The following is a 24,311-nucleotide window of genomic DNA, read 5'->3' as shown; positions in this document are numbered from 1 at the left end:
AGTGGCAGCAAACACGCACAACTGCCTGGCCTTGTGAGCCCCACAGTTACTGCTGGAAGGATCACTGGGAAATGGAAGTGAAGTACAATTCTTTGCTGTTGCACATGAACTGGAAGGCATTTATTGGTATGATATAGTTTTTTACCATTTCCTAATTAGAAGGATGTATCTGCAAGTCCTCCAGTTCTGTGCAAATTTTTTCCATTAGTTTGAAAAAGAAAATTTTTTTCAAATGTTAAAAATATGGGCAGTACTCCCTCTAAAACACCTGGGCTGCTGTGTTTATACTCTTTGGGGAAACCGAGCCCAGGCTTGAGGTGAGAGCTGTTGTCCAAGCAATGCCAGGTCTTGCTTTATCCTTTGCTTGTATATTTGGCATGCTCAGCAGCACACAAATGATTGTGTGCACAGTCCTGAATCCTGCAATAGCTGACTGGAGATTCTAAGGATCACACTTGGCCAGTCATGATTCTGCCAGCTCTTCCATCCCCCTAAGAGAGGAAAATAAATTTCTCCTGTTTTTTTTTTTTTCAGAGCCAAGCAAGTAAAAAGCTAAGGGTAGGTATACCCACAAGAGAGTTTGGAGAAGGGTAGCAGAATTGATGCTGTTTTCTTTTTATGTGCCCTTATATGTCCTCCAGGCTTCCTGCTTGGGCTTGTTGAGAGTGGAGAACAAAGGAGTTAAATGTAGTGAAACCATTTGTGTGTTCCTCATAGTTAAAGCTACACAAAGAGATCAGTTTGATCAAGGTCCTTTGTATATTTAAAATAGAAATGTACCATCTGATATCCTGACACAGCCTATCCACAGTGACACTGCTGACAGAAACATACACGGATGGTGAGGACACTGTCGATTGGCAGAACAAAAATAAATCTGTCTTGCGTGTTCTTTTTACAAAGCCTAAGGAAAGGGCTGTTTCAATAAAATATTTTCATGATGGATGTGGTAGAACATTTGAGATTTTAGTTCTGCTTCGCATTTGCCTTTTGTAAACATGTTGGTTTACATTGGCAAACTCTGAAGGCCAGAGACCCTGAACAGTTATGTTTGTGCAATGGCTTTGTGGAAGGACCTGGTCCAGTTTGGGGTGATGGCTCATGATGCCACATGAATAACTAAACTCACCTGTGCAGGCTGAAAGTGTAAAAAGTGTACATGTTGTGCAATATTATGTGCAAAGGATTAAAAGGTAATAAGAAAAGTATTTTTAAAAATGTTAAAAATGTTAATGCTTTTTTTTTTATTAAGAACAGTGTATTTCAGCGTATTCTGCTTCCTGTGTTAAGTCTCCCACCTGTTAGCTGCTGCGTGCCTCAGAGGGTAACCCTTGCAGCTGCAGTGCTGTCTGTAAAGAGAGGGATAAAAGCACATGACTCTGGTTTTGGTTTGTGTGTTCGCAGTACTTGTGTGCAGTCACGAAGGGAGCAGCCGGAGATGTGGTGGACAGGGGGACCTCCTTTCTGGTTCTCTTGGAGTCTTGGCACACTGGGCATTTATTGCTGGAGCTGAAAAAACAAATGGGTATGAATATTAATTAATAACTTAATTGCTGTGAGTCTGTGTTCACCTATGGTAACTGTTGTAGACCTGCTATTAGATAAATGAAATTGGAGATTTTGGTAAGAAGGTATCCCTGTACTTTTAGAAAGTATAAGGGCGTTCTAGAGCAGTCTACATAATAGTAATAATTATAGTAAGACAAAACCCTTCAGTAATCTAACATCTCCCAAGTCTGGGGCAGAAGAAGAGCCTCTGGATCTCTTCATAAGGACATTTATGTATGAGGTATGTGTTTTCAAAACAGTTGAATGTAGGCAGAAAGTAGAAAGGATAAATAAGTGGTAGTCATTGGCAATAACATCTCTGTAATTCAAAAACCATGTTGTTTGGCTTTGTTTTTTCTATTTTGGTGAATCCTCCTGCATTGTGGCTATGTAATTCAGTGGGGCAGGTATGTTGAAACTTGCAAATAAAATACAATTTCAAAGAGAATAAATCTTTTAAGGCCAAATGGGAGTCCACTTTGGTTGTACATAAAGCAGCCATGCAGATGGCTTTTGGCTTTTTAGTTAAATTATGTCATTTCCTGCTGAACTGGCTGGTTCAGATACTCATGGAGTCTCTCTGTGAAAGCATCAGCTTCAAATAAAGTTGAAAGGAATGTAAGCAGTCAGGGAGTTACAGTCCCTCTTCTCATCAAGTCAGGAGCTATGGAAGCTGGAGGAGTGGAGACCTGTAGTCTTTGGGATGCTGCATGTGCACAGTATCAGACGTCCCTGGGAGTTACCCAAGCTGTGCTTGTGTTACCACAAGGACACTGCACAAGGTGCCTCAGGCTTCAAAATTCTGAAATCCAACATACACAATCTTGGTTTCCTTTGTCATTCTGGGTATCTGAATTTGCAGCTGCCACTAAAGGAGGTATTCTGTTTTAAGTCATTAAAAGAGTGACTTCATTTTTGCATGGGGTACAGCACAGCAGTATTAAATTGTGGGAGAGATTAGCAAACACTGCATGTGTTTTCCAGGCTCTCCTGACTTGAGCTCCTGTGGCTTTTCTAAACAGCTCGCTCAGAAACTCCTTTATTTTATAGATGAAGGAAAAGTATAATTGGCATCAGCAATGCATTGTGTCTCCTGCAGTGGTGTTAAGGTGACCCTTCACAGACACCTGCTGTACCAGTCCTGCCTACCTCATGTGTTGCAGGAAAGGAGGAGCTTTTTGGGTTCAGTGAGTCAGGGCATCCGCTTGGAGACTGCACTGCAGGCAGCCCAGCCAGTCCTTCCAGCTTGTGCCTGGCTCTGGCATTTCAAAGTGGCTCTGTACAGAGAGATGTTCAAGCACTGAGATTGTGCTGGCTTTCAGGAGTGCTAGTGGTACAGTAGGTAGGATTCCTCACTTGAGTAGAGAGGATGCTGATGTGTTTGGTGCTTTAGCTGCCTTGAGCCCAGGAGCCTGTACACAGCTCTTGTTTCAGAGCAGTATTAATCAGGCATTCAGGATTAACTCTCAAGGTGCCTTAAATACTTCTGCACCTTGATGAGTACATGGAAATTTTGCTTAGGTAGCACCTAATTGTAAAGTCATGTCCTGCTTTGTCTGTGTTTTACGTTGGGATCCTTCACAAAACTCTCACTTGCCAGAGGAGTCAGGAGGTCTTCAGTGTGTTCCAGGCAGCAATGCTCAGCTGAGGCTGAGCTTTGTGAGGTTTCTCATCTGCCAGACCTGAAGCACAGGACTGGCTGCTGAACTATTCTGCAGTTGTTTTCTGTTTTAAGGTAGCAGAAGTGACTCCCATGGCCCAGCCTATGAAAAGATGCTCTGGAGGTGCTGGCTTTTCTGGGGGAGGTTCAGCATTGCAGGTCTGGGTCTGGGTACACACTCTTGGGCAGTTCATAAGTGTGTAGGAGGCATTACAGCAGTGCTTTAGTTTGTGTTGTGGTCTTCACTTGCCACTGCACCCCTTTTAAGCTGATCTAATGAAGGCCTAGGAGCAGTCTCTATAGCCCTGCTGAAAATCACCTCTTGTGTGCATCCCCATGACCTTCCCCTACCTCTGCAAGACAGAAACTGAATGGAGTTACCCAGAGAATGCAGAGGAAAGGGGGTTGAAAGGCTGTCAGGTGAGCCTTCGATCTTCCTCTGAAGGAAAGCATGAAGCTTCACATCAGTAAAACTAGACATGGAACACCTTCCTCACTTTTTAAGCCAGTTGGCCTTTTGGGTGCTTTGGCCCCTGGTGGTGTTTCTCACTCAGTCACATGCTGTGCCATGGGGAAGGAAGTATTTGATTAAAAGAATTCAGACAAAGATGCTCTGCAGTGCAACAGTGAAAACTTGTTTGCTTAAGAGGCCTTCCTGGCAATGCTATAACATTTACGGGTGTAAAGATGATGTCCACCACCATAGATTACACACAAGTGTTGGGATTCTCTTTATAATGTTGTTTTTGTTTTCTTTCCTTTCAGTCAAAATCCCTTTCTAGTGGCTGCATTTGGAGCTTGCTCTCTCACAAGGCAGTCTAACCACCAAGCCTTTCAGAAATTTGGACGTTCAATGACAGCCTCTGACATGGTTTCAGAAGTTGGAACAGCTTTTAACAAACTTTTTGAAACCTGAAGCCAAAGCAGCAGAGAAGAAGAAAAGAACAATGACTGCAAGAGTAATTACATGTACCGTAGAATTTACATAATGCACCCTTTCAAGTGCTGTAGCAGCATTGGTATGTTAGGTAGATTTTTTTATTTTTAAGAATAGAAAAATATGATTAATGTAGATATTTTTTAAGAGTTTGGAATACAAAAATGTTTTGGCTGAAAGAAGCTGTAGTTGCAGATCTGTTATAATATAATAAAACTAAACTGAAAGTATTCCTCTGTTCTTTTTGATAGTTTTTGAGCAATAACTAAAGTGTGAACAGCAAAAAAATAATGCACTTGATACTTGGATAAAATTCTTCCACCAGCTCAACTGAACTTCTTGGATTTCACCAAGGTTGTCACTTGCCATTCTTAGACCCTCTATCTAGAATTAGCTATTGCACTTCATTTTTTGCCATGCTAGTAGAGTAAGAAGCAAAAAGTAAGCCTCTTTGGAAAGGGAATGCATGAGAGTTGCTGTAGATTTTGAATGTAATTAGTTGCCTTTTCCCATTCCCGGTCCTAGAGGCAGCATTCATGTAGACAAGGCATCCCTTCCTGCAATGTCTTGTTATTTTTTTTTAAAGGTTCCCCCTTGGCAGAATAAAGATATGCTATAGGTATCTTGGCAGTAAAATTCATTAAACAATAATTAGGCTTACATGGAAAAGAAATAAATTTATGTTTCTTTATCTGGTCTTGATTCAATATAATGAACTTGTGAAATTGTCATTTGGAGAGGTACTAGGTGGGGCATGAAGCTCTGTGACACCCAGCAGAACTGGTTCAGCTCTCAGTGATCATGGAACAGTGAAGTGCTTCTAAAGCTCCAGCTGCCTGCTGGGTTAGAGCTCAGAGAGCCCAGCACACAGATCTGTAGGTGGACAGCGATGAGCCAGCAGGAATACACGCTGAAGGGACAGAAGGCAGCCCACGGCTCGTACCTGTGCCTTCACAGCAGAGTGCAGGCAGTATGTGCTGCAAGTCAAAGGCAGGAACAGAAATAGGGTGGTCAGTGTTTGAGCTTCAGGGGCAGTCCTTAGTACTGCAAAAAGCAGAAGTTTTTAGAGCAAAAAGCGTAGAGGCTTTTACTTATCTTTGCAGGACAGACAGACACTGTCAGGGCCACACCGACCTGGCACACTGGCAGAGCAGGCAAGCATTAGTAAAGCAGAACTTCTGTTTTTTGCGCAGGACCATTCCTTAAATTTTTGGAGATTTAGTCAAAGCTTGTAGAGATTGAACCTGATTGGAGAGGGAGGCAAGTTGATGCAAAGGAGATTTAAATGGGTGCTGCCCTTGACCCTCCACTCCAGCTCCAAGTGTTGCTGCTCATTATAGCTCTGGAACAAGCACGTAACGCATCCGGCTCCTGCAGGGGATGTTACCTGCTCAGCACAGCCACCCCTGCACTGCTCCCAGCTGGAATGGGGTGTCTCAGACCAGTCAGACTGTTCTCATTCCTTGCAACAGCTGCCTGCAGAAAGCACCCAGAATCAGAAAGGCTACTCCAGGTATTTCCCTTCAGCCCTTAGAGTTGGTATTTATGGATGCACTGTGACTACTACCTCACCCTGATGCATTTTTCTTTTTCTTTTTAAATAGTTACCTATTTTTAAAATAGGTTTTTAAGTGTTTGCTTGTGTTGCTCTATGAGGGTTCACAGACTACTCTTAAGAAATGGGGTTTTAGTGTTTAATTTAAGCAGTTTTGTAAACTGTCTGCATCTTTGGGGAAACTTAAGCTATTAATTCCCACCTTAAATGTATTTGAGAAACCTGACTACTTTTACATGAAATCAGAAAGTTAACACTGATTTTTAAAACAACTACTGCCTTTAAAATAAGTGATTTTTTCTTGTAATTAGAACATCAGTGGTATTATAATCTAAATGATGTGTAGGTGAAGTCAATCAATTTAACAGAGCTCAATAGATTTCAACTTGCCCTGTTGGTTCAAAGCTACACAGGAGTTGTAACTCTGTTATTCACTAATGTATACGAATTGTTACAATTTTTAAACATTCTGGAAATGTAGCAGTTTCTTTTGGTAGGAAATAAAAATAATAGCAAATTGACTTGACTTTGTTTGGTGTGTGCTGATCCCGTTTTCCACAGCAGCTGAGCTGCTGCTCTCCATTCACTCTGTTTTGCTAGAACAACACTGCCACGAGCAAATGTACAATACCAGCTGTGTCAAACAAGCACCTGTGCCCCAGTGCTGAATGGACACCCCACATCTGTACAGTACACATCTGGACTCTTCTCTGGAAGTACAGATAATGGAGAAAGGGAGCAGAAGAAGAGCTGCACATTTTATTCTCAACAGTGTAAAAGAAAGCCTTGATCCTTTTGAACAGACACTTTGAAAACACACAAGTGCCTTGTAGAACATGAACCCATGTTCTTGGTTCTTTTATTTTTGTAAATTGATTTAAAGAAAGGGCAGGTATGGGGTAAGTACCAACCTGTATCAACACAGGCCCTAGAACACAGGTCACCTCAGGTGTAAGAGGCTCTGCCCACAGCCACAGCAGCCATGGCCAGCAAAAAGGTTACTGAACAGGTAAAAACTAAACATACTTTATACTAATATATATACAACCTAATTTTACCTTCCCAGTTCTGGAGAGATCCTGAGCGTGCTACACTCCCAGTGCTACAGAAGTCTCCGTGTATTCTGTGCAAAAGCAAACAAAACTACCAGACCTTACAGGTAACTGGATACCATCAGATTACAGGTAAAGGTTTCACAGGATCAAAGCAGCACCACTGCAGTAAGGAAATACTTTGAGGTTAAAAGTATCCGCCGTTCCTATGTCTGAGAGGAACAGAACCGTCAGACCAACAGGCTTAGAACTTTAGTGTTTTCACCTTAAAGACAGGCCTAAGTTCTTGCCTCTGCCTTCCCTATGTTCAAACTCTGTCAGGTCAGCAACATGGGGTGAGGGCAGACGACAGAGCCCTTGGGCTGGGGCAGTCCCTGCAGAAGAACAGAGCCATGCCTCATGGTGTTAAATCAGTGCAGCTGCTCCTGGGCTGCCTTGCATTGTGGATGCTTCCACCACCTGTGCTGCAAGGCCTGTATTTATTTACCAAGTACTAGTGCCAACAGTTTTGCTCAAATTACATGCTATCATTTTTAGCCATTCTGTTCAACAGATTTTATTTTGAAAGAATTAGTATTTACAACAGTTGCTGAAGTAGCTGAAATATAAAACAAGTCCAAGGATGAAGGATCAGCTTTTTTTCTCAGTCTGCTTCTCTGTCTGCCCTCCTTCCACAATTTCCCAGGTTGAAACAGCAGCTCTGTCCTGTAAGAGAAAGTAAGCAGGTCAGTCCTGCCCAACTGGATCACAGTTTTTTTTACCAAGATTCACTCAGCAAACCTATTCATTCAATTGAGCAAAAAAGGTGGCAAAACAGTCTCATTATTAGTAGCAGGAATGCCCCTGCTACTAATAATGCTCAGAGTTGCAAAACAAAACTAGACAATTTTTCCTAGCTCAGAGTGAAGAAATAGAGAGTAGAAATGTCACCTCTTCAGCGTGGAATGCTGCAGCCTCTAGTCTCAATGGCTCATGTTCCTAAAAAATGCTCAATACATACAAATATATTGCTGGACATGTCTGATCTGAACTCAGGACAGAAGCCTCTTGATTTTTGTCTCTGTTATGTGCTACTGTCATACCGCTGAAAGGCAATTATACAGCTAAATTGAACATTCTATTTAGAACCAGCTGTTTGCAATGGTTGAAAATAAAAGTTAATCTGAGCATTGACACACAACAACGTTCCATGAGCACTGTCTCATGAGAACAGCTGGAATTGTTGAATCTTTTTTTACATGAAAATGAGAAGTTTTTGATGCCTAAGTGAAAATGAATAAAGTGAAATACATTTCACTTGGTAGCACAGCTTCCAAGCATGCCACAATGACAAGAAAAGAAACATGGATTTTTTAAATCAGTCTGTTGCAAGATAAGTAACTTCAGCCAACATCCTTTGCAATGAGCAACATGACAGAAGAAACCAGACTAGGGAAATCACAAGCTAGAACCTGAAGGAGAAACTACCCTTTCTACAAAGCTGATTTTTAAGAAAATTAGGCTTCTATTCAAGCCCCCCCCACCCCTCCCTGCCCTGCCTCAAACCAGGGGGGTTCCCAGTCTGCACTGGATGGAACTGAGGCTTGTCTGCTTCATCTATTGTGCTGCTTTTCCACCTGCACATGGACTTCAGAAGTTGCTGGCTTGCTTGAGCCTCACGTGACAGAGGGCAGTGTGCTGGCATTAATGCATGCACAGTGTGAGGCTCAAACATTTTGTGGAAATGAGGGGCTGGGCAGAAATGAGAAATTCACATAACTTCCTCAAGCAATTATTAGGCAAGAAGGACCCCTGTTTGGTGCTGTTTTACTGGGGCATTTTTGGCACCAGCTACCCAGCCAGGCAGACTCATGATGAGCAAGAGGGTGGGGAGAGCCCAGCTTTGTGTAGGCTGTCTCGCTGCACACGTGCTTTGGTGAGCCTGTGTGAGGAACTGCAGAGCTGCATCACTCAGTTTGCAGGACTCTTTGGGATCTGGAAAAGCAAGGTATAAGCTAACTTCACAACACCTTCAGATACTTCCATAGTATCAGCCAAAAAAGCAACAGTTCAGCTCTGGATGCTTGCTCTGTGTGTGCTCCTAAGAGCATTTGTGCTTTGTCATCTGGAGCAATCTAGTCTGGGTCAGATTATGCTGAGCTTCAGGTTATTAATTTTTTTTTTAAATAAATGGAATGGTTTGAATCCTGGCTCAGACTAATTTGTGGGGTTTTCAAATGGAAATCCCCTTAAAACCAAACCAAAACAGATCTGCAAAAGGATGGAGGTGGAGCTGCAGAACTTTCCCAATGGATGAAAAGGCAGGCTGCTTCTCCAAGACTTTGTCTCAGCGCAGTTGTGTGGATTTGCAAACTTGCTTGACAGGTGAGTGTAGTGGGGATTTACAAACAAGTTCAAGGAAGCAGATGTTGCAGCTTCCCTTTCCTTCCCCCGCTGCAGCTCACCACCACCACCACCACCATGCCCTGGCCCTCACCCCAGTTTTTGCCAGCAGGCTCGCTGTCATCCAAGAGAGGAGAGCGCCAAGCACGCTGCGCTCCAACAGCAGCAGTGACAAGTGACAGCCCTCACGCAGCTGGAGCCGTGTGTGCTGTCACTCCCTGATGTCATTGTGCTTTCCATCCTCCCACTGGTGAAACGATGGAACCAGACTTGCCAGGATCAGTTCCCAAGGAAAGGAAAAATGGACAGTATAAACTGGATGGAGGGAGAGAATGCAGAGGATTATTCTGCACTCAAGGAGCAACACTGACCCTCGCCTCACAGAGGCAAGAAGGGCAATGGCCAGGAGGAACTGGAAGAAGCAGCATTTTAAGGAAGTAATGCAGGTCCTTGGAACCAGGAGAAAGCAGTAAAGCCATAGAGGGTCCTCTCTCGAGCCAGAGATGGCACTGACATAAGGGAAAAGAACACTGGCATTAGATATGGGCTAAAAGTAGAAAGCAGTATAGAGAGAGGAGTGGTACAGGAATTGGGAAGAGTCCCTGTGGCTCAGGAACAACTGAAAATGAAGCTGCTGAAGATGGAAGAAGCTTTCTCATGAAGACTTATTTTTGATGGGGAGTGTGGGGTAGGTAGAAGGAAGGCATTATTTTCACAAGTCATCTTGGTTTGCTTTCCAGTTCCTTTGCAATCTTTTTTGAGACTGCACGCATTACTCACACCCTTCCTTCTGGACTGAACTTGGGCAACTCAGGGATTTCTGAATATTATGAGATTTTCAGTGGCTTGCATGGAAACAGAAGGCTGAGGGGGAGCAGAAGAGAAGGCAGCAGTATAGCCAAACAAGGGCTTGACTTCCACCTCCTGCTACTGCAGTCACACAGGGCACCACACCACAAGCTGCTGAAGGTGAGTGAAGGACAAAAATATGTGTTGTCTTAAAAAGTGACTGAATCTCACAAAGAGGGTTACTGTCTTCTACCTTTATGTGAATTCCAAAGGCAGCAAGGTCTCCACGCAGACTGTCACAAGCCTCCAGGAGGGGCTTTCTCTCCTGCATTAACTGCTTCCTCTTTTCCTTCTGCTCCTGTTTGGATCCCTGGGCTCCCGCCGCACCCTCCAGTGGCGCAGCGTCTGCTGCTTCCGGCAGAGCCAGCGCGTAATGCCGCACCTTCGAGCGGAACCTCACCAGCTCTTCAATGACGCTGGAGAGCACTGCAGACTTGTCTCCTCCCACAGCCACCTAGAAATCAAACAGGGGGCTTTACAAACATCTGAGTATGATAATAAAAAAAATCAACCCCATCTCCATAGCAATGTGAGGCTCTATCACCTCTCTTGGTTGTGCATCTTCCATATATTGGTAGGATTAAAATGTCACCATCTCACTAATGCTGGACAAAAAGTTACAGTGGAGTCACACTTGGAAGTAATTCAGCATATTCCTGCACAACAAAACATTTACCTTGGAGAAGAGTGCTCTCACATGAACACAAGACACTGCCTAACCCAAGGAGGGAACCCATCTCCATAGAAAACCTCAGAGATGCCAGAAATGTGCGTAACTTAAAGAGAGATCCGACAAGTTAATGTAAGAAAGGCCTGGCAACAGGAAGGGAAGCCTAGCCACCAGCTCAGACAGCTCCTTGGCTGTAAAAATCCGAAGACAAAGAATACATCAGCCCCTTACTCTGTCTTTGAGCTCCAGACCTCCTTCAGGAAACACAAACCAGGAAAAGTAACTATTTTGGCTTTAAGTCTCCAGTCCATCCTATCCCTTCTCCTTTCACCTACAGAAACCCTTCCCAAATCCACAGAATTTTCAACTGATCCACATTACCCAAAGTTTCAGCCACTCAAAAAAACCTGACAGATGCAGCAGCTACTGCACACAGGGTAGGGATATTTCCTGGCTGCAGCCAAGCCCCTTCATCCCCTCAGCCAGGGTCCCTGGCCTCCTCTGGCTTGGCAGGAGTCTCACTGGTCAATGCCTCAGGAAATGAACAGACTCACTCCTCCTACAGCTCCAACAGCTGCCAGGACAGGAGCTTGGGAGTCAGCTGAAGAGGAAGGCCATTCCTCAGCACTGGCACAGCCAGGCTCCTGGTCTTGCTCTTGGCAGAGACACCATTTCTCATTAGAGGGAAACTCCCAAAGGGGAGGAAAAGGACAAACCTCCAACAAACAAGAGAACCTCACTGCGGTGTTTTATCACTAGGACACGAGAGTGGGAGCACAAAGCACACCAAGGCCACAGGCAAAGCTCCTGGCAGGAACATCATCTGGGAGCAGAAGGACAGCTGAGTAATTAAAGTCAGAAGGGTCTGGGTTTAGTCACCAAACAGCAGGATGGAAACAAAAGGGAGCAGAGCTTCAGAGGTCACAGACAAAAAAGAGGAGCAGGAGGAGGAAGTGAGGGGGAAGCTATTGAAGATAAGAGTGTGAAATGCAGTGAATTCCCCAAGCTTTCAAAACATGCAACCATACTAAAGAAGAAGTTTTTAAGATTGAAAAAGGTAGTAAGTCTAAGTGTCAGAAATGCTCCACAGTAACCCATGGCAGGATAAATACTTAAACACAGAAGGGAAAGCCACAAAGATGGGAGCAAGAAACATGCCTCTAGAAACACCACTGAAAGAGCTCAAACCAGGCACCTACTGGAGTGAGAGCCTTCAAAAGGAGCAGCTTTAGGAGATGAACCAGTCTGCCTCATAAAACAGCCTCTCAGGGCTGATCTCAAATTTCTGGCCCTTGCTTACTTCACAGACTGGCCCCAGCTGCACCTGCAGTACACTCAACACTCTGCACTCTTTGGGAGAGCAAAAGCTTCCCAGCTCTAAAAGAGGCATGATGGCTTTCACTCATCACCTTTCCAGATGGATCCATGTTACCTCCCTGTGGATAAGATCTTCTCTTGCCAATGCAGAGAGAGAGAGACAGGCTCTCTTACTGTAATACAGCCACTAGACTGAGATGAGCCCTTCCTTAGCATCCCCACTGATGACTTCAGAAGCACAGGCAGTGACATCAGGCTGATTAGCTGAGGTGAATCCCAGGCCAGGAGCAAGACAGACCCACAGGCTACGTGCAAACATCCAAATGACTGGGTCCAAACAGTGCTGCCTGTACCCTCTGCACTGTCAGCACAGCAGAGTCCAGGCCAGGCAGCCTTCTCCCACACATGCCAGGACCCACTGTGGTCCAGGACTGCTCCTGGCAAGCTGCATGCCTGGGGGTACCTGGCTAAGAGGCAAGAAGGGCTGGATGCTGAGCTGTTCTGGCTGGTCTCAGAGTGAGGGAACAATCCCTACACCATTTCATTTACTAAATTGTGGTAGCCCATGGAATGGGCTTTATGATGAAGATTTTGACAGATTCATTTACTGGAAGCTGAAAGAGCAGAGGAACAGAGAGGAGTCTAATGAGCTGCTCCTTTCTTCCTGCTTATCTCAGACCAGCATCTTCTGCTGATCCTCCTGCCACACAGAGAAAGGGACTAGCACAGCCCAAAACAAAGGAAAGCATTCAGATACTTGTTTCAGCAAAAATATAGGTGCAGCAGACACCTGCATACAGACAGCCCAGAATCTGGAGGAATGACTTTGCCATCCAGCTAACAAAAAAATGTAAGTGTTTAGTATGCCATTAAAAATTAACATGCAAACTACAAGCTGTGAGGAGTAACACACAGCTAAATCACATCCATACACTGTTTTGAAAGAAATTTTGTGAGAAAATCTATGGAGGCAAACTAAATAAAAGCATTTACCACTATACTGCCTGATTTTTGAAAGGATGAATAATGTTACATTTTCTTACTCTCTTGTCCACCTCCCCAAAATAACTGTTCTGTTTTGCAGAACAGTTTCTCTACAGAAAGTTTTCCACTACTTTGCATCCAGCTGCATATTTGAGCAGGAGAGGAGCAAAGAACACCCTGCTATTCTCCAACACCTTGTTTTGTTTGCAATGTTTCCATACACTGGAATATCACCTCCATATTGATAACTCTCTTTCCCATTCAGTACTTTGCTTTGAGCTGTTCTCTCCTTTTTTTTCTCTCCCCATTCCTATCTTTCCAAGAACTAGTTATGTAAGGTCACTGTCCTCCCCTCCCCATATCCCCTCCCATGGCTCAAGGCAGAGCAGCCCCTTCCCCTGGCTTTCTGCAGAGGAGTGGGACCCCTCACAACTGCAAATATTCACACAGCTATCAAAGCCAGCCTGGATGCAACCATCAGGAAGAAGAGGAATAGCTGGGGAAAGCCAGACATAACAGGATGATTTAAATGCCTCCAATGCTAATTTTTTCTTGTTTAATTCCTCAGTCTTTCATTTCCACAGCAAAACTGGTGCAGAAGTCACATGGGAGCACCTCCAAGAACTAAAAAGCCCACATTTTGTTCCACCTGTTCATACACTCTCCTAAAACATCACAGGAGAAACTGCAAGCAGTGCAGAAAGGTTTACTAAAACCATAAATAACTTTGTTACATCTGATGCTTTCAGAAAGCACTCTATGAAACACAGGGGCTGCTACCATATCCTCACACACACAGAAGAGATACTTCATTACCTGTCTTTCTTCAAAGGACATCCCAAGGGCACTGAAAAAGCCTTCAATATAGGAAGTAATGCTTCCATACACAACAGAGCTTCTAGGAGATCCAGCATCCTGTTAAGAAAACACTCAGAAGAGATTGTCCAGTCAATACATATTACAGAACCCAGCATCTCTCTGCAGCCTAGCCCACAAGGGAAAACTACTGCTAATTATAAAGATCTACCTCCATCAGGAACACCTGCCCAGACAAGCAATCTTACAGAGATACAAAAGCACCTCACAGCACAAAGGGAAGGGATTTAAGTAAACAAGGGAAGGGAAGAGCTTATCACCAGCCTGTGCATCAAGAAGAGATGCGAGAAGCTGCCATGCATTACACGTGTGCAGTAAATTAGAACTAAAAATAGCACTTCTGGGCATGAAAAGGCTGAGTGTATGGAAACAAAATAAAAAGAACAAAATCCCACATTCATAGGCACCTATAATATAAAAGATTGAAACCAAGTTCTTCGAGTATCTTATTGATTTGATCCATGTGGAGACCACTTTGAGACAGTGTATGGCATTTTGTCATGCCCTGGCAGCACCAGCAATCAGCAGCAGCAGCAGCAATAAAATAAGGATTAAATGAGAGACTGAGGAGCAATTTAAGGGACTAACCCTTGCCTAAAAAATAAGAGAGATGACATGCACAAGCAAATCAGCAGCTGGTACTGGATTTTATCTGACATTTTTACTAGGGCCTGAGATAAGCTATGGTCTAAAATGTATAGGAAGGACTGAAGTGGGAGGAGCTGGAGCAGCCACTGGGAGAAAGGAACAAGAGCATGACATCTAAGGTGAGACATGCTTAGCAGGAAGGCTAAAGAGAGGAATACGTAGTTATGTGGATTTACTCACAGTTCTTAAGGAATTTTACTTTACTACACTTGTAATAAAGAGGGGACACTCCAGACAGCTGGGATGTACCCAGAAAAGCTCCACTACCTCAACCTGAAATCTGAGTCAGCTGCCCCACAAATATCCCATCCCATTCTCTCACCCTCCAGTCAAAATGACTGACAGGAGGAATTCAGGGGGAGCAAGTAGTGACTGACAAAATGGGGGTATTTGTATCTAAGAGTGGCAATGCCATTACAGATCCCTGCTGCAAAGTGTTTCAGGTCAGGGATTCACTCAGATTGTAAAGATCATTTGCAAAGATAAGGCTAAGGCTAATCTGTAAAGATTTGCTCATTTGTAAAGATAAGGCTAAGGACAAAATTGAAAGCCAATGCCAAAATAGGACATGACTAATTCTCTCTTAAAACCAGTTATTACCATGTACACAACATTTCTTTTACTGCACAAACATGGTGAACATGATGACACCAGTAACTCAAGAACACAGCAACAGGGCTGAGGTGCTCACCTTGAGTGACAAAGGGTAAATGGAGAACCCAGAAGTGCTTCAGTGTTTATTGCTCAAGTCTTGTCCTTACCAGATTCTTTATTTGTGTCAGCATGAGAGATCTTAACAGGGTCTTAATTTGCCAAAAGCTATCTGAAGACAGACTCATGCTGATGCCAGTTACAGAAGACAGCAGAGGCCACTCAGTCCCCAGCACTGAACTCACCACCAAGACTGTCCAGTGCAACTGGGGCTGCCAACCAAAGCCCCTGCAGCAACTACCCCACACCCTGCCCACTTAAGCTTAATTTCTGTGCATGGATATTAAGCAAAGAAGCAGGGTAAGAACACAGAACCAGCACTAAAACTAGCAGCATGTCAGAATAGCTTCAGGACTTCTAAAAGCCTTAGGTATAAATAATATAGGGTAGCAGGAAAGAAACATCCTCTGGACTCAACAGAGCACAACAATAGCCATGCACAATTCCTGTGATAGGGTCAGGACAAATGGGTTCCATTAAGGTCAAAAATTTATGGAGCTTTGTTTCTGCTGGTTTCTTATGTGAACAATAAACTAATCTGTCTGCATTAAGCAGTAGGACAGTGGACAGCTGTCATTTTCTGATCTCTGTATCCTAATGGGTTACCTTAGTAACAGCCTTAAGCTGTCTGTTGCCATGGTGAATGAGGTCCATAATTGCTGCAACAGCCCTGGAGGTGTCAAAGTCATCTGCAAACGCAGCCTTCACGGTTACTTTTGTGTTGGCTAGCCTTCAAGAAGAAAAGGTAACATTTAAGATAAGACAAACAAGATGCCAGCAGTATGCTGAATTCATCAGCCATTCAGCCAGAGGGAGTCATCGAAAGGACACTGCCATCTCCTTCCCAGCTGTCCTGTGATGGGCAGTGCTGCACTCATCAGGGAGAATACATCTTTCTGCTGTGAAGGGAAAAATTTGATGCATGTCAAAATCCAAAGTGTTACAGCCATTCAAAAAATATACATGGCTAATCAGAGGGGCCAACAACAACAGAGCAAAGTTTGCCTTAAATCATTTAAAAACAGATGGAAAATGAGACTGATATCAAGCATATCAAAGATCTTACTGAGTTCTGTTTTTTTTTCCAGCAGCCCATTAATCATGCTAACAGCATGCTTCTCTTCCAAAGGCACATCACAGGCAGCTCTCCAGAGCCTGGCAAGAAAGCTGTCCTGGGGTTGGCCAAGAACCCTGCTGTCAGGATCCAACTCAGAACCAAGCACTGCCTCCTCATTTCCCAGGAGAGCCCAATCCCAGTCCCAAGGGATTCCACTCACCATGGCCCAGATGGAAAGGTCCAGTGGGACCATTTGTGTAAGAGTGCCAAATGACAGCAGGCAACCAGCACCGATCACCACAGAACTAGCACCAGCAGCTGCAGCCACTTGGAGAGGGAGCTGAGGAGAGCAGCAGGGATAAATGCAGGGCTCAAACAGCTGCTGGCAGCGTGCTCCCACACGCAGCCAGGTGAACCAGAGCTTGACAGCGCTGGCCCAAGGATGCCATTTCCCAAAAAAGTGCAAGGAGCAGGGGAACCTCAAGCTGTCCCAGCATCTCTGAGGCTCTCCTGAGCCTTATTTTACCTGTTTCTGTATGTTTTTGCCTGGAATGCCTACCTCTCCTCAGATACTGAATGGCTGCTCTTCTAATTCATTCTTCCCAACACTATTTTTCCCTGCAAGCTTACCCCTCTCCACTGAGTATCTAACACTTCACTAATTAAGAGCTTTGCTTCATTTTGGTTGTTTTTACACCTAGGAATACACAAGTTGTGCCCTCCCACACATCTCCTACTGATTATCCATTTCAACTTCCTCACACCTCTCAGCTTTATCTTGCACCAACAGATCTCCTGCAGCCCCCTGCTGAAAGATGTGCTTTTGCCAAATACCATAGCTAGTTAATGCAACTCCACTTTCCTGTAATGTACTCCAGTGCCCCCTGCAACCCTCAGGGAGTGCAGCCACAAGCTTCCCCAACAGAGAGGTACCTGAGCCACAAGGAAGCTGTCCCTCACCTCTACAGCACAGACTGTCTCCCCTGTGATTCTGCAGCCCAGAGCTGCCTGCACTAGCCTTGCTTCAGGGCACTCAACACCCTTCCTACCCTGACTCCGTGCTCCTGCTCTCAGCTTTGCACCCAACACACAGCACATGTCAGTCCTGAAGATAATCTGGTTTTCATAATGAACTCCAAAGGATTCTCCTCACCACTGTCAGGGTCACAACAATTGTAATTGCTTCCTGCCCTGTGACATCCCTGCCCATGGCCAATCTCTCAGTAGCCCCTCTGCAGCACACCACAGTGCCTGCCAGCCCAATAACAAATCCAGGTGCCCAAGGTGTGTCACTCTCCAGTCATCCTCTTCCTTCTCCAGTCACTATTGCCCAGCTCTGCTTACAAACTGGGGAGCCTCACAACTGCCACAGCTTTGCCTCCCACATCGCTCATGAGGGGCAAAGACGCCTGAGTTAGGACAGGCAACCAGAAAAGAAACACAGATCTTAAAACCACAATGAACTGAGTCTAGCAGACTAAGAGCAAAAACAGCTGGCTAGAAAAAGAATTTTTTAGAAAACCTGCCCTTGGTTTTTTGGCTTGGAGGGAGGACTGCTGCTTAGTCCTTCTAGTCCTGCTTCTTAAACAGAACCTCTGAGTCTGTCAGCAAACTACTGCTCACATAATCACAATCTTTTAAGGCACAGGAAGTGCACTTACCTTTCCCACAATATGTCTTCTCTAACAGGGTCACACACCAGCTGTCCTTTTATATAAGCATTTGCATCTCTAATAAATGAGGAGATTGCCTGAAGAAGGTTCTTTGCATCTTCCATGCTCTCCTCACTAAATTCTACTGCTAAGAAAAAAGAAATGAAGGCATTATGATGGAGAGAATGTTGTCTGTTATACATAGGAACAGTATTTGGAGACAAAGGAAAAGTTTATTATTTGTATAGCAAACTTCTTGCAATTAACTGCACATTTAATTAAAAGGTCATGTACACCAAGTGGATTAAATCAATATAAAAGACAATCACTACATATGACAAAGTATAACCTACTGGAACACTTATCAAACTGATTCAAAATGTTGAATCTGGAATTTACTGAAGCAATCACTATTTAACTTTAATTTTTCTCCATTATTGAATCTCTTTGCAAAGTTATCAATCCAAAGCATTATGATTTAATATACTTCTAAGTGTTCTAGTGATGGCAACATGAACCTCTAATTTTGTGCCCATTCTAATTTAGGTACACACAATCTGTATTTGGAGACATCCAAAGAAGCCTAACCCTCACCACTGACTCTGTTTAAAGGGCTGCTTCACCAGCATCTAAAATCTAGATGAACCTAAAATTGTGGTCTAGCTCCTGAACAATTCCCTCACAACATCAAAGCTAAACTGACTATACCACTTTGAGAAAGCTATTTTTAGAGAAAATACAAATTGCTTAAACTCATAAGGGCATGTCTAGGGTGGGATTCATCACACTCACACATATGAAAGCCTCTAATGGCCACTGGAAAGGGAGATAAAACCTCAAGGTAAATGATTCCTTGCATCCACAGCTGAGCTCCACTTTATGATGAGATGTAGAGGAACCCTACAGAGCTCTCTTCCAACAGCCACAGTAACATTAGCCCTAAAACTAACAAGGCATCCATGCACACAGACATCCCCACTGCATTCAGGGAGACCCTACCTTTGGCAGGCAATTCCACTTTGGGAGCTTCCAGAGTCCACTCCTGCTGGCAGGAGTTCAGCAGGCTCCTCTGGCCTTGCCTGCACACTGTGAAGTGCAGGAGCCAGACTAGCTCACTTTTACTGGGAATTTACAATGACAGGCTTTTAAAAATTTGTACAGGAATGTGCCATTTTCTGTAGAAAAGCTTTTGGATCCCACATAAGAGAGCTCACCTGACTTTAGTGGAAGTTGTGTCCTTAGGACAGGTCTAAGTTTGAATGCACTCCTTCCCCCAGTATCACACCAGAGCCATCCACAGCCAGAGCAGTATTGTTTCACTGTTGAACACCTGGCCTCAGCAATAAGGTACATCCAAACTACAGCTGCCAGCATACTCCTAGTATCATCAGCACTGAGCATCACCCATAGCTCCCACAGAAACCTCACCTCTGGTCCTGCCTGTGGTGCATCCAACTGCTTTGTGGAATTACCCAGCGCTGCCCAGACAGACTCTTTAGAGCAGACAGTTCTACCAAGAGGACAGATATAAGAGGGGAAAAAGCAGCCAGATGTGAGACCCAATCTCATTTCCATTAGCCTAAATCCCAAGGAAGCCTAACTATAACTATTTCAACAGATTTTACACAGGATTTATCCCAGTGTAACCAAGATGTAAGTCTGGACCTGTATTTGTCAGATTTTTCACTTGTGTATAACTAAAAATCTGCATTACTGCTTCATTAAATCAAGCTTTACTCAGTTTTCAAAAAGACCAATGTACAGACCTCTATAACACAGTGAGACACTGAGAATGATCATTTATCTACACTAGGTTTACTCAACTGATTAACCTGGTTACAAGAATTCTGCAAGGAATACTTGATCAAAGTTTATCCTGATGAAACTTACTTTAGTCAAGCTGTTCTTCATCACCAGTTCAGGGCATACTCCTAAACCACTGCCTGCAGGCACTGCAAACCCACAACACAGCACAGGCAAGCCTGGTCCTATAAACCTTCACTGTGCTCCCCACTCCTTCCCTTCTTTGTCACTGACAGCCCAGATAATCCCCAGTGCCCCCAGAGCTCAGCTTCACCCCGAGCAGCTCTGCCCCACCACCAGAGAGGCAGATGAAGCAGAGAAATCTCATACAAAAATACATTATGGAAGGATGATAAAAGTCTCTTCTCTCTAACTTTTCTCCTCTTCCCCACAAGCAAGGCATGCAGCTTTATCCTCCCTCTGACAATGATCATCACAGGAAGGGACTCCACACCCATGAAACACATGCACCTTCCTGCACACACCCCTTTCAACCCTTGCCCCTCCAAGGCTAGGGAAGTCTGGGGTCACATTTGTCTCTATTTGGGCCTGCTAGCACACACAGAGACAGGGGGTAGCCCACACAACAGAAAGGCCCATTCCAAGCCAAAGAAAACACAGTATCAAGCATGAGCCATTCCCAGCTGTCAGCAGCTGCCCTCACCCACATGCCTACAAAGATCTTTTTTACAGATTCAATCCAACATTTGTGGTACCGCCTGACCCCCAAACCTGGATTTTACAAAAGGCTTTCTTTGGCAGGCAGGAGTGGCAGGAGCCATTACTCATGGGTCTAGGCTATAAAAACCTTCTAAGAAACAAGAAGGTGGTTGAGATCTCACATCTAATAAAAATATGAGCAGACAGCAAGATGAGAAGGAGTGCAGTAAACTTATGTTTAGACCAAAGTGAATATTGACAGCAGGGACACAAGCTGACAGGCAGCACAGTGAATACCTGGCTCAGCAGAGACCAACTCTGGCTCTTTACTGGGAAGCTAATAATTCACATGGCCTTGTAAGGTGGAGGTGGAAAGTGCAGACTTCTGAGCAACCCTTACCTGCCAACTGGCTTATACTCTGATATGACACCAGCATATCCTTTCATCAAAGCCACCCACATCCACACAGGTAGCACTCTTTTTCTACCTCAGGGGGGTGTTTATCCTAGAAGTAATGCAAAAAGCACAGGTTCAAATGCAGCCAGCTGACAGGGAGTGAAGAAAGCCTGCAGGCACCTCTCCACTGCAGGGCTCCAGTGCCATTCCTTGTCCTGAGGCAAGGTTAGAAATTACCAGACATTTAGCTCTTGCTCACATGACAAACGTATATATGATGGTGGTAGCAGGTGTTAGTCTTTCCTCTTGTTTTAAACACACATTTGTTCACAACTAGTGCCCCCAGCCAGGGAGACACCTAAGTCTACACAAGGTATTTCATCTCCTAAAAGAAGCAATCAGCCAAGTGTGACACTGCCCTGCAGCATCACCTCAAAACAGCCAAGCATGCCACCAATGCACTGCCTGCCCAAACAGGATACTGCTCTGCAGCAGACCTTCAACTGGATGCACCCCTCTCTTTCTGTGACAGTGGCAGGGAAGTTAATAACCACCTCTCCCTTTACTATTCCATGCTTTGAAATATTGCAATTACTCAATTCCTGATGCCTTCAACTGTCCTAGGAGAGGGAGGATCCACCAGGAAGATCACATGGGTGGCTCCTTCAAGGCAGGTAGCAGTATTAACAAGCAGAAAGACTTCTCAGTCCAATGACTGCATGATAAAGACTGGCAGCACACCGCACACTGACAGGCACGAGCAGTGCCCCAGAGCCTTGGCCACGCCAGCTCTCGCAGTCACACTGCTACAGGTGCTTTATCCAAGCAGACAGAGGCCCACTGCAACACCACAGCAGCTGTAGCCCCATGCTCCACCATTCCCTTGCCATGCCAGGACAGCCAACAAGCCAAGTGACCCAGCAGTGGTTAAGGAACTACCATCTGCTTTTGGCAGGTCCCAATAACCTGGTAGGAACAAAGACATACAAAAACCTTTTCCAGCTCAAAGTAGCATCTACCTGCAGGAAACAGCATGGGGTACACAGGGAAGCTGACAAAATCTCCCCATCAGCAGAGAGATGATCTGCCAGGCTAAGGTGTTCATTAGGTTATCATGTGCTGGTCTAAGCGAGCTGCACTGCACCACAGAACTGCCTGAACACTCAAGAACTCCACAGGACAGAAATGGTAACACAGCAGGAAGATAAAAAATTATTAGCCAGCCCTCATCATACCCTCTACAGGAATATAAGCCACAGCTCCATCTAGATACGTCTCCAAAAACAGCTGATCGTGACTGCAATACAAGTAACTAAACAGATGCAAATCAGAGACAGAGGTAATTCATTAATTAAAAGTGCAATTAACTAACTGCAGCTCAAGAAGGTATTTACATGAATGGTTCTGTGCTGTGCTCAGTAAAGACAATTTTCTAAATGTGAGCCAAAAAGCAGCCCCACAGAGCAGCACCAACACCTTGCCACCCACTGCATTCGGGGAAGCGCAGGGCCCCGCACGGGGAGCTCGCTCCGGAGCTGGGAAAGGCGTGGGGAAAGCCGTGCACACCTCAGCAGGGAAGGGGCTGCTCCTTACCTGAGCTGTATCTGCCACGCAAACAAAACATTCTGAATTGATCTGACGAACATTTCTTCAGGAAATCCTAAACTCCATGCACAAAAAGACAGCTTTAGCATGATATCAATTTCTTCAGGAAATTTCTTCCACCCCCTTGCTTTTCAAACTAGTATGACAAATAACGCATCTTTGCAATTTAAGACAGGCATAAAATCTTTAAAGTCTAACACTGCTTTAAAACCTAAACTAAATAAAATTCAATTCCATATAAGATAGATGTGCATACATGTATACAAGATAGAAATATATGCACCATGTCCAATATAAGACAGTGAAAATTACCTTGCAAGTACAATTAAATATACACTGTAAAAACACCTCTGCAAATAAAATCCAAAATGAAATGATCAGACTAAGATTGGGATACAATCTTACACAGAGGAAAACTCCTGAGTTTTGCAAACCTTACCAAAAAAAAAAAAAAAAAAAAAGATTTCTTGAAAAAGAAAAGAAGTGTACTTTTTCTGCAGGACTAGAATATGAAGAAACACAGGGAGTGAATAAAGATAAAACCCAGCAATGTAAAAAGAGTTATCTGTGTTAATTATGAAGCCAAATAAACTCCACTCTAATATTTATCTAGCTTTACAAATAATTTACTCCAGTAAACAGTAAACTACTAGTATTACTACTAGTACAATAATTTTTATTAATAGTATAATGAACTATTTAAAAGTTTGGAAGGTACACTAATAAAACATTCCATCACTTCCAACCCTGCTCTCAGCAAGGCTGGACACTGTGGTAGATTGACTGTGACTATTGCACTCCTGTTTTTTTTTTTTAATTTGCAATTTTTTTTTTTTTTTAATTTGCAAACTGGTGAGGATCACTGAAGTGCCACAAAAAACAAAAATAATAAGAAGACAGTACAAGTGAGAAAATAGGGAAAGTGCTATTTGCTTAAATCTCACATTTTGAAATAGTCTTTTGAAATAGGTACAAGACTAAACCAGCCTGAACAGCAGAAATGCATCAGCAATGTGCTGTCTCTCAAGTGAAAATAGAAATAATTGAGGCAATCACAATCAAAAAAAACAGGGATTATTGATTGTTTTGGTGGGTGTTTGTTGTGGGTTTTTTAAATAAACAGGATATAAATGAGTGTACCCCATATGCCCAGCGGGTTTACACTAATATACAGAGGTTGAACAAAATGAGTACCACACAGAAATAAATTCAAATTTGGGAAAGGACCATCCAAACTATAAAAAACAACTCTGCATTTCCTTTAAAACAGAGAACAGATGAGGAATCACAGCGCTTTGAAAGCAGGTTGCTCGGCCCTGTGTTATCACAATCTCTTTGATTTTTGGGGTCAGAATTAAATGTTTAAAATTAATTAATTTTAAATTAATTTCTTTTTAAATTAACTATTAAAAAAAGGAAAGAAAAAACTGGAGTAGGGTACAAGGGGAGGGAAACAGGGCAACTGGATGTAGAGGATGCTGGGCTGCTGTGCCCAGGTGACAGCCTGGGATGCAGGTGGCAACTGGCTGGACCAAGGGAAGATCCTGGACAGACCTCCCCTCTTCTGGCACAGGCATAAAACCTTCCATGTAGGGCTTAACTTTCAAGGTGCAAGGCAGCTGTACAGGAAAAAATCGTTTCACTGGATTGAAAATCACTTCTGAGGAAAGATTAATACTTGTTACCCATGTGTAAAGGCAGACACGAAAAGCAGAGACCTGCAGGGAAAGAGAGACAGGCTAGAAATATTTGTTTCCTCAACACAAGTTGTGCCATCATGGGGACATGGAGAGGAACATTTTTCCATGCTGCTTTCAACTCCATGCACTGCATGTGTGGTCATTTCTCCTCCCTGTCCACAACATCCTCTGAGACATGAGATTTCTGTGAAAATTGTGAGCTTCAGGGAAACAGGGCTTAGCTGTACCCAGACAGCATCAGAAGACTA

General features: G+C 43.9%; 2 protein-coding genes across 13 annotated transcripts in view; one reads left to right on the top strand and one right to left on the bottom strand.

The window, feature by feature from the left end:
* NAXD (NAD(P)HX dehydratase) overlaps positions 1 to 4,375 on the top strand; it is a 48,677-nt gene extending 44,302 nt beyond the window's left edge. For 6 of the 8 annotated variants that reach the window (XM_059839689.1, XM_059839687.1, XM_059839688.1 and 3 more), the window contains 2 exons: positions 1,405 to 1,525; positions 3,974 to 4,375. In XM_059839689.1, coding sequence (XP_059695672.1) covers positions 1,405 to 1,525; positions 3,974 to 4,124 — 272 coding nt within the window. In that variant the 3' untranslated portion in view covers positions 4,125 to 4,375. Of the gene's footprint in view, positions 1 to 1,404; positions 1,526 to 3,973 lie in introns of those variants that run through there. The other 2 variants (XR_009485450.1, XM_059839686.1) reach the window with 2 other exon arrangements.
* Positions 4,376 to 7,282: 2,907 nt separating this feature from the next.
* The window catches only part of CARS2 (cysteinyl-tRNA synthetase 2, mitochondrial), a 42,925-nt gene continuing 25,896 nt past the window's right edge, over positions 7,283 to 24,311 (bottom strand). For 4 of the 5 annotated variants that reach the window (XM_059839696.1, XM_059839695.1, XM_059839691.1 and 1 more), the window contains exons 10-15: positions 22,352 to 22,418; positions 17,908 to 18,046; positions 15,796 to 15,919; positions 13,771 to 13,869; positions 10,177 to 10,437; positions 7,283 to 7,457 (exon numbers count right to left, since the gene is read on the bottom strand). In XM_059839696.1, the coding sequence (XP_059695679.1) occupies positions 7,383 to 7,457; positions 10,177 to 10,437; positions 13,771 to 13,869; positions 15,796 to 15,919; positions 17,908 to 18,046; positions 22,352 to 22,418 (765 nt within the window). In that variant the 3' untranslated portion in view covers positions 7,283 to 7,382. The remainder of the gene's footprint in view (positions 7,458 to 10,176; positions 10,438 to 13,770; positions 13,870 to 15,795; positions 15,920 to 17,907; positions 18,047 to 22,351; positions 22,419 to 24,311) is intronic. The other variant, XM_059839692.1, reaches the window with a different exon arrangement.

This window comes from Haemorhous mexicanus, chromosome 2 (genome assembly GCF_027477595.1).
Source record: "Haemorhous mexicanus isolate bHaeMex1 chromosome 2, bHaeMex1.pri, whole genome shotgun sequence".
NCBI lineage: Eukaryota > Metazoa > Chordata > Aves > Passeriformes > Fringillidae > Haemorhous > Haemorhous mexicanus.
The sequence above is the reverse complement of the archived record's forward strand: the minus strand, read 5'-3'. Positions and strand labels throughout refer to the sequence as shown.